General features: G+C 62.5%; 3 protein-coding genes across 3 annotated transcripts in view; 2 read left to right on the plus strand and 1 right to left on the minus strand.

Moving 5' to 3' along the window:
- Window positions 1-2,302: 2,302 nt before the first annotated feature.
- Window positions 2,303-3,259, minus strand: EMIHUDRAFT_429434 (hypothetical protein). The gene is made up of 3 exons (XM_005786163.1): window positions 3,201-3,259; window positions 3,065-3,136; window positions 2,303-2,996 (listed from the first exon to the last, which is right to left on the minus strand). The coding sequence occupies exons 1-3, from the start codon at window positions 3,237-3,239 to the stop codon at window positions 2,616-2,618; spliced, it is 492 nt and encodes a 163-aa protein (XP_005786220.1). The 5' UTR covers window positions 3,240-3,259; the 3' UTR covers window positions 2,303-2,615.
- A 2,647-nt stretch (window positions 3,260-5,906) lies between these two features.
- EMIHUDRAFT_229309 (hypothetical protein) lies at window positions 5,907-7,292 on the plus strand (the record flags this gene model as incomplete). The annotated part of the gene is made up of 2 exons (XM_005786164.1): window positions 5,907-6,061; window positions 6,275-7,292. The coding sequence occupies 2 exons, from the start codon at window positions 5,907-5,909 to the stop codon at window positions 7,290-7,292; spliced, it is 1,173 nt and encodes a 390-aa protein (XP_005786221.1).
- A 1,393-nt stretch (window positions 7,293-8,685) lies between these two features.
- EMIHUDRAFT_363787 (hypothetical protein) overlaps window positions 8,686-9,314 on the plus strand; it is a gene marked incomplete at its 3' end in the record, with an annotated part of 2,075 nt that continues 1,446 nt past the window's right edge. The window contains exons 1-3 of the mRNA XM_005786165.1: window positions 8,686-8,876; window positions 9,003-9,041; window positions 9,157-9,158. Of these exons, the coding sequence (XP_005786222.1) occupies window positions 8,700-8,876; window positions 9,003-9,041; window positions 9,157-9,158 (218 nt within the window). The 5' untranslated portion in view covers window positions 8,686-8,699. The remainder of the gene's footprint in view (window positions 8,877-9,002; window positions 9,042-9,156; window positions 9,159-9,314) is intronic.

Raw genomic sequence — 9,314 nt, forward strand, 5'->3', positions numbered from 1 at the left:
CCTGGCGATTGGCGCCCGCAATAGGTAGGTAGGTAGGGCGTTTTGGTGCGAGTCGCATAGGCAACAGACCCCCTTCTGGGTAGGAGCCGGAACCCAGTGTTGTGCGAGGGAGTTTTGTTCCAAAATTCTTTTCGCACGCGGAGGGAGGCGCTGTTAGCAGCGGCGGAGCGGGAGGCGAAGGCGGCCGCGCGGGCGGCGGAGAAGGCGGCGCGGGCAGCAGAGGGGGGGAAGGGCGGCGGCAGCGGGCGGCAGTCCCGCGAGGCACGCCGGCGGAAGGGTTCGTCTTCGCGGGGCGGGGTGCGCACTGCGCGCCGCGAGGATGAGGAGCCTGAGCCAGGGGAGGGTTGGGAAGGGGGGGCGAGGCCGGAGGAGTATGACGGCCTCTTCGACGGCCCATAAGGGGCCGTTGTCTGCTGTGCCTTTTGTGGTGCTAGTTCGTGCCAGTCTGCTGTGAGAGGGGCTTGTATTCGTAGAATTCTTTTCGCTTGTCTGCTGAGATAGATAGTTTTTATTCTTTTCTCGCGATGTCCCCCGCCGCGCCGCCGCTCGCGCCGCCTCGCCCCCGTCACCACCGCCGCTCCCTCGCCAGGCACGCCACCGCCCACCAGCCTCCTCGACCTCCCCACGGAGCTCCTCGCGCGCGCCCTCTCTCGCTGCAACAGCCCCGCCGACATCGCTCGCGTCGCGGCCGTCTCGCTTCTCTTTCACGCCTCGCTTGCGGTGGAGGCCATCCGCTTATGGGCGCAAGAGCGCGGCTTCGAGCTGCCAGCGCAGCCAGAGGGCGAGGGCTGCGCCGTGCGGTGGCTGTGCTTCGCTGCGCTGCTGTACGAGTCCAACCCGCCGGCGAGGGCGGCGGCAGGCATGCAGCACAGCCTTTTCATCGACGGCGAGGGGCGGCTCTCGTCGTGCGGCTCGGCGCCGCTTGGCCACGGCGGCAACCAAGGGCTGCTTGGCCACGGCGAGGGCGTGACGCAGCTCAACACACCGACCCGCATCCCGTCGACGCTGGGCGGCGAGCGTGCCGTGAGCGTGTCGGCTGGCGCCGCGCACAGCCTCGCCCTCACCGCCGGCGGCGCTGTCTGGAGCTGGGGCGAAGGAGCCTGGGGCAAGCTGGGCCACGGCGACCAGCAGAACCAGCTGCTGCCGAAGAAGGTCGAGGCCTTCGCGGGTCAGCGCGTCGTCGCTGTGTCGGCTGGAGAGCACCACAGCATCGCCCTCACCGCGGACGGGGCAGTCTGGAGCTTTGGCTTTGGACACTTTGGCCAGCTAGGCCACGCACAGGACCAGTGGCAGCCAAAGAAGGTCGAGGCCTTTGCGGGTCAACGCGTCGTCGCTGTGTCGGCTGGACAGCACCACAGCATCGCCCTCACCGCCGGCGGAGCAGTCTGGAGCTTTGGCTTTGGACACTTTGGCCGGTTGGGCCACGGCGACCAGCAGCACCAGCTGCTGCCCAAGCAGGTCGAGGCCTTGGCTGGGCAGCGCGTCATCGCTGTCTCGGCGGGGAACTTCCACAGTCTCGCCATCACCGCCGACGGCAGTGCCTGGAGCTGGGGCGGTGGAGCCATTGGCCAGTTGGGCCACGGCGACGAGGAAGGCCAGCTGCTGCCGAAGAAGGTCGAGGCCTTGGCTGGGCGGCGCGTCGTCGCTGTCTCGGCAGCGAGCAGCCACAGCCTCGCCCTCGCCGCCGACGGAGCTGTCTGGAGCTGGGGCGGTGGAGGCCTTGGCCGTTTGGGCCACGGCGACGCGCAGGGCCAGCTGCTGCCCAAGAAGATCGAGGCCTTTGCTGGCCAGCGTGTCGTCGCTGTGTCGGCTGGAGAGAACCACAGCCTCGCCCTCACCGCCGGTGCCGTCTTTACCTGGGGCAAAGGCGAGCGCGGCTGCCTAGGCCACGGAGAGGACCTGTCGAACCAGCTGCTGCCCAAGAAGGTCGAGGCGTGGGCGCCGGGGCAGTGAGCAGGAGGGTGTGGGTGCGGGCGGCGAGGAGCTTAGGGCCCGTCTGGTGCTCGCGAGCTGCGCCGCCGGCGCGGCGAGCAATGCGCGTTTGCACATGTCTTTTGACGTGCACAGAGTGCACCCCTACCCTGCCGCACTGCCTGCCCGCTGACTGCCGCACAACTGCCCCTGCCCGATTCCCTACCTGCCCCGGGTGTGGTGGTTTGTGGGAGTAGTCGGTCCAGGGTCGTCTTGCGGGGCTTGTCCGGAGTTGTGTGCGGGGTACGAGCACGCGCCTGTGCGTGGCACCGCGGCATGGGTCCATGTGGAGAGTCTTTGAGTAGTGCGCGTTGCGGCTGCTCTCTAGATGTTGATTTGGATTTGATTGTGTATAAGAAGCCCGCACGGAGGGGGGGGGGGGGGGTCCTCGAGGGTTTCGTTCAGTCAGCCCGGACGCCGGAGAGCCCGCTGCGCGCTGCCCCGCGGCGCGCTCGCGCGGTCGCGCGGTGTCTACCCTCCTGCTCATGGTCTCCGCCCCCCACCTCTCCCTCATTCTCTCTGCCCAGTCTTCTCTTTTATCGACACTGGATCTCCGAAACAAGGGCCTCAAAAGCAAGCCGCTGGAGTCAAATCTCGCCGTATCCACTCGGCGTGCAATTGTGACCTGCCATACAGCAAGGACATCACGCGGCCGGGCTGGACTTCTCGGCAATGTTCTTGAGCTCGCAGAGGTTGTTAATCACGGACATCATTGCCAGCTCGACCAAACGATCTTGGAACAGGTTGTCAGTCATGAAGATAAAGTTGTCGGTCATCCCCAGCTTCTTGCAGGCCTCCAGGTAGAAGCTGATGTTCTCTCTCTGGACGGCCGGCTGGGTTGTTGACCGAGGCAACTTGCAGACGCCTGTCTTGATCTTGTTGGCGAGCTGGCATAGGACGACGCCCGACTGCAACACCTTCTGGAGCTCAAGGGCTCCCAGACCGTCCTCCAGCTTTACACCCAAGACCTTCTCGATCCACGTGCGCACTTCCTGTTCTTTAGCGAAGTCGTACTTCTTCTTGGCCTACAAGCGTGATCGGCAGAGGCTCAACAGAGCGGTCGTCGTGAGATAGGGCTACGTGGCAACCGCACGTTGTCCGCGATGTCTTTATCCAGACCGAAATTCCCGTCCTCGGTCGGCTGAACGTAAACCCCGTGGTTGACCTACGAGTGCAAGGACGTAACTAGCACAGCCAACTGGGTTCGCGTCCCACCGCTGCCATCATACCTGCTTGTCCTGGGCGGCTTTGGGGGTGTAATCCGTCATCTCGACGGCGGCTGTCGATGGTGTCTGCAAATGGGACGTGCGCGGCGGCGTTTTTGAAAGTTTTTCTTTTTTGAGAGCGCCTCGTTCGATCGTATCGTCGACCGCCACCGCCAGCCGCGCGCTGTACAGCATGATGGGCGCCCCGGGTGGCCACCTCCCCGCCCCTACCTCAGCTAGCACCGAAGGCGACGTTACTCGCCCCGCCACCTTCCTGAGGCCGCGCAGGACCGTCGCCGCAGCCTCCGCCTCGAGCCTGGGCCGCTGCGCCGCGTCCCCCGTGAGCAAGCGGCCATGTAGCTCGGCGACGACCTCGCCCACCTTCTCGACCTCGAGCTTCCGCAGCGCCGCCACCAACCCCTCCATGGGCAGGGCTTGCGCCCACTGCTTCAGCGACCTCCACTCGCACTCGAAGCTTTGCTCGACGACATCCTCCGTCACGCCGTGTCCCACGTAGAAGTTTTTCTCTCTTTTCTCTCAGTGCGCGCCTGTCCCGTGCCCAGTGTCGTGCGAGTTTTGCTTTGCTTTCTTAATTTTGGGGGTGGTCCTAAATAACTAAATAAAAGATTCTTTTTTTTTCGCCGAAACAGTGATGGCAGGTGTCTCTCTCGGAGCGCCTCCTTTGAGCCCGGCCGACGAAGGGTCCGATGGCACAAACGGGGTGTACGAGGCGATCGAGGATGAGCCAATTACCGGGGACAACACGAACAATGGGGTGGAGACAGGTCGTGGGGACCAGGCAACAAAATCAGCGCCTAAATACCAGTGGAGTTCAGCGAGGACTGCAGGAGAGGTGGAGTCAAAGGGGCGAGGAGGGTTGGGAAAGGAGATTGATCAATGGTTTATGGATGGAGAGATGGACATACAAAAAGGCTTTGAGCAGTGCAGCGGGCAGCGGGCAGCGGGCAGCGGGCAGCGGGCTGCGGGCTGCGGGCTGCGGGCTGCGGGCTGCGGGCTGCGGGCTGAGGGCAGTGAGGGGCGTGGGGCGTGGCGTGAGCGCGCGTGGAGGGATGAATTGACAGATGCAACAAACGGGGTTCGAACGAGGAGCCAGCTGGTGGTGGAGCGGTCAACCAACCCACTATGCCAGCCAGGGGCCTCTGCTGTTAAGTGCTTATGCGGTCAGGTGGTTGGATGATGGGTGCTTGTCAATATTGGTCGGGTCAATGAGGAGAATGGTGGAAAACTGTGAGCGAGGGATGGACTGGCATACAGTGCGAATGCTACCCATTCTCAAGAGTGGAAAGGACCCAACGAGAGAAAGCTCGTACCGTCCGGTGGGAGTGCAACAGCATGATCAGGGAGTGGATGAAGGGATGTACACTTCGGAGATAACTACCAAGGTGGATGATTGGAGAACGGTGCTTAATAATGGGTATCGGGAGTGTCGGACCTGTGCCTCCGTGATCCTGTTCTCGAGAGGACTAGGCGAGGTGGCTCGGACGCGGCGGCTGCAGACTGCGAGGGGATTCGAGGATGCGGTGTCGTTCTTTGACCAGATATCTTTTGAGCTACTTGATGTAGGAATGAAGACAATTGGTGTACCTGAGGCTGTCGGTCGTCGAGCCCTACAGCTGCGGAAGAATATGGAGCTGGAAATACAGACTGCGGGAGGGGTGGTTGGAGTCAGGTGCTGCAACGGGACTGGACAAGGAACCAATGCTGCGGCAATCCTCTCCATCTTGCCTCTGGAGCTCAAGACAAGATTCATTTCAAGGATGATGCCTGGTGAGGTGATGGTTGCGAGGAAAGTGCTACGGAGGAGTGTGGGTGTCAAGGCGCACTGTGACGACACGAGTTATGCTTTCACAGGGGTGTGGGGACCTATCAAGCTGGAGGGGGCGACAGCTGCTGGGTGGGTAGCGAGCGAGTTAATCCAGGGGATTCCAAACGGAGCAGCAAAATCAGGGGTGAGCGTGCAGGAGTGGGATGGAACGGATGTGGAAGGGAGGTGGGGGATAGTTCTGCCGAGTGGGGGAGGCAACGACTTGACGAGCTGGAACAGGGTTGATGACAAGAGAGATCCATACGTGACGCTCGGATTTCCGGAGACTGGCGCGATAAACTACAAGATGGCTGATGTCAAGTCTATTCACAATATTCGTGTGCTTACTCGGGTGGCTTCCAATGCCGGAGGAGCTGATGTTGCGGAGCAGCGAGGTATTCTAACGATGGCATCAGCGGGAAATCGGGGGTACTATCAGAGGGGAGGGACGATAGGTCGGCAAGAGTCGAAGGCAGTGGACGTTGCAAACAGAGGCATTCTAAAAGGGCGTGGGATTATCCGGAACAATACCCTCACCAAAGACACCACACACTCTGCCGACGAAATCGAAAACGCTCGCCTAGGGCAGGCCGCCCGGCCCGGCCCTCGCCACTGACGTATACGGTGGGTTTTCAGCAAGTGCTTCAGCCCCCATTCGCGAGAGACACCAAGCACCATCGCGAGAGACACCACCAAGCACCACCCACCCCACCCACCCACACCTGGCGAGTAGCCACCCACACCTGGCGAGTAGAGGCACACGCACGCTCTCTCGAGGTCTCTCTTGGACCAGGAGGACGCCAAGCTGCAAATTATATAACCGCAGCGTCTTCAGTCCCTTCCGATTACCTAGGGCCGAACAGGCCGTCAAGGCGTCGCGTCTCTCTTCTCCTCGTACGCAGACGATGAAGCAGCCCTTCCTCCTCGTTCTCACGCTCGCGGCGACCCACGGCGAGTCGGAGGACGCAGCCTCGAGCAAGTCCTGCCCCTGCAGCCCTCTGTCGGGGATTCGCTGCCTCTTCTGCACGACGATCCACTTGCGCCTCGACTGCATCGGCGAGTGCTTTTCGCCTCCTCCTCCTTCTCCTTCGCCTCCTCCTTCGCCTCCTCCTTCGCCTCCTCCTTCGCCTCCTCCGCCGCCTCCTCCATCGCCTCCTCCATCGCCTCCTCCATCGCCTCCTCCATCGCCTCCTCCATCGCCTCCTCCATCGCCTCCTCCATCGCCTCCTCCATCGCCTCCTCCATCGCCTCCTCCTCTTCAGACACCGTGCAGCATCATCCAAGACGAATTTTTTCTACCCGACGACGTTAACTACACGTGCGGCAATGGCTCGACCAAGACGAAGATCTTCTATCCAGCGGGGCCGCTGCCCACTACCACAAAGTACCCGGTGGTCATGTTTCACCGTGGCACCAACGGCTACAGGCACAAACCACCCGATGTGAATGGGACAGGGTATGACGCGTGGCTAGCGACCGTTGCGATGGAATGCCTTATCGTCATTGCGCCCGAAACCGACGGAGGGTACAAGCCAAACGACAAAAAAGACAAAAAATACTGCCTGAGGGACAAAGACCTGCTCATCGCCATGGAGTGGGCCAGAGCGAACCTTACCTTACTTTACCCGTCGTTGAAGGCTGACTGGGATAATGTCGGCGCAATGGGGCACTCCGCAGGAGCCCACCACCTGCCGAAATTTGTCGAAGACGCTAATAGCACCCTCAGTGTCGACATCAAGGCTACGGTCTTCTCTCACGGCGGCGACGATTTGCAACACAACCTGTCTTACGATAAACCGTCCTTCTTCCTTACCGCGAATGGCGATAACAGAGCTCAAACAGTCTTCCCTACCGCGAATGGCGATAACAGATCTCATACAAAGAAGAGCCCGCACTGCACAACGCCGGAATGCTCGTATGCCTGGTTCAGGGGCATGAATGCGACAAACAAAGTCTTTGCCAACATGCAAAAAGGAAATCATCATGAGCCGCACACGCACCACCAGTTTGCAAACTGGACCGGCATATTTCTCGCATGCCATCTGTACCCGTTGGGGTCGAAGACACGGGCGGCGACATGCCCTCGCATTTACGATGTCACGCCTGAGATTTGCAATCAATCATCTGTGTCGCAAGACGGCCCGGAACCTTGGAACGCGCCTTGGCCGCCACTTTCCGAGGCTTGGGACGCGATACGCAACGACTCGAGGTCCTTGGATAAGTCGGGGATGGACGTGACACAAGCTTGGAACGTGCCTGGATGCGAGGTCCTCGGGTCGGCGCCACCGTAAGAGACGCAACTGCGTAAGCAAGTGCACATCCGCCCCCGCCCCTTTGTCCACTACTTTTGGCGGTCCAAAAACTGTCCGTCACCATTCCTGTTCATGTGCTGTCTCGCAGCCCCCGCCCACTTTTCCCCCATTCCTGTTCATGTGCTGTCTCGCAGCCCCCGCCCACTTTTCCCCGCGACGTCCGTTGTATATTGTGTTATCCCCCTCAAGGCAATTCAATCGACTGGTTCCACTTCCTACACATACAAGTTTTTCGAACCTTCAACCTACGACCCCACATACGTGATACACGACTCACGAGATCACATGACACATCACCCCGCAGCGCCGGCCCGCCCCCCGACCGCACTGAATACGGCACAGCCTCCGGCAGCGCCCGGGGCTTCGCCCAGCACCACTCGCAACAGCTCTCGCGCGCCGCCGTCTGTGGCGACGCGCAAAACATCAGCAACATGCGTGTCGCGCACTCATTCATGGCCGGTCTCAATGTCCCACCCCCCTGCGCGCGGGCCTAGTTCTATAGGCCCGCGGGTAGTCTCCCCCCATCCCCAGGGCCTCCAGGGCTCGCACCTCAGCCTCTCACAGACGTCTCGCTCGGCATTTTCGCGCACACATGGCCCACTAGCGCCTCTGCCTAGCAAAAACCGGGCACTGCGCGTCCAACGGGCACCGCGAACTAGTTCATGAACCGGGTTCACGGTTCACCTCGTGAATGAACTGAGAGGCCTGTGTCCCACAAGGTAAACTCCCAGTTCCGCAGCCATCCCCTCTTCTCTTTCCGGCCTAGGCGGGGCGGTGGGCGCGTGCGCGGCCGCGGTGCGGTTTGGGGTCTGTGACGGACTCAAAAAAATTCCGAAATCACAATCACGTCACGTGCATAAGTTTGAGACGCGCTTGCAGCGACTTGCCAAGCGCTCGATGTCTAGCCGTGGCCGCTCCTCCTCCTGCCTGTGCTCTGACGTGAGCGTCAGCGTCACGGAAGCCCTCGTCACTGCTGGTGCGACGGGCGGGTATCTTCTCTCTCCCGGCGGTGCCAGCCTCGAGAAAGGTGCGCGAGCCGCGCCTGCGCGCGTGCGGCGGGCCGTGGGGGTCGGTGCGGCTGCGCCGGGGCAGCGAACGGCCTGCTGGAAAGGCCGTGAGAGGCGCTCACCACCGGGCGCTCGACGCCAAAGAATTCTACGAAGCCAAAGAAAGCGGCGGCCGCCGAGCCAGATCACGGTCGAGCGCGTCGAACGAACCTGTCCGGAGCGCAGCGGCCGTGACCGTGGCGGTCAGGAGGCATGCTCACATACGCGGACCGTCGCGGTACGAGGCAGGCATCGGCGGCGCGACCCTCGACATGCGAAGATGTACTCTCGCCCCGCGAGGTCTCTTGGGTCGTCTTTCCAGCCCAGCGCTCGGTGAAAAATGCTGGCGCGGGCAGCTCGCCCGGCGGCGCGACGAGCCGCGCTTGGGCCGTTGCGGCGTGTTGCGGGATCGCAGAGGGCCATGGCTGCGGGCTTCACCCCTCCCAAATACCACACCGACTTTGCACCGGACCTCGTCGTGGAGGGCATCCCCGACGACCCGCTCTCGCAGCCAAAGGTGGCGACGCCCTCACTGCCCGCGCACGCGCCTGGTCGTCGTTGTCTCTGCGCAGCCCGCGCGCTCGGCCGTCGCCGCCGCGTCCGCCCGGCGCGCGCACACGCCCTCCCTGCGCGCGCGCCACAGGTGTACGAGAAGGAGATTTGGGACAACCCCGACATGCTGGTGCGCACCCGCCCGCCGAGCCCACACCCCCCACATCCCCCACACCACCACCAACACCACCCCACACACATCTCCCCCCGCCCGCCCGCTTCCGGGACCTGCGTGGCAGTCGCAGCTGTACCAAACGCTTCGCCGCCACTCTGTTCCCCCATCCCAAACCCGCAACCACCGCTCTGCTCCCCTCCCCCCATCCGCCGCCGGCGCCCGCTGCCGCCTCCCGCGCGAGTCTCCGCATGCTCCGCGCCCGCCGCGCCCGCCGCTCCCCCACCTCCG

Source organism: Emiliania huxleyi (assembly GCF_000372725.1).
Source record: "Emiliania huxleyi CCMP1516 chromosome Unknown EMIHUscaffold_154, whole genome shotgun sequence".
NCBI lineage: Eukaryota > Haptophyta > Isochrysidales > Noelaerhabdaceae > Emiliania > Emiliania huxleyi.

Coding starts and splice junctions, on each gene's coding strand:
- EMIHUDRAFT_429434 (XM_005786163.1), bottom strand. CDS start 3,239: ATGACGGATTACACCCCCAAAGCCGCCCAGGACAAGCAG. Junction 3,137..3,200: donor AAGCCGCCCAGGACAAGCAG/GTATGATGGCAG, acceptor TTGCACTCGTAG/GTCAACCACGGGGTTTACGT. Junction 2,997..3,064: donor ATAAAGACATCGCGGACAAC/GTGCGGTTGCCA, acceptor TCACGCTTGTAG/GCCAAGAAGAAGTACGACTT.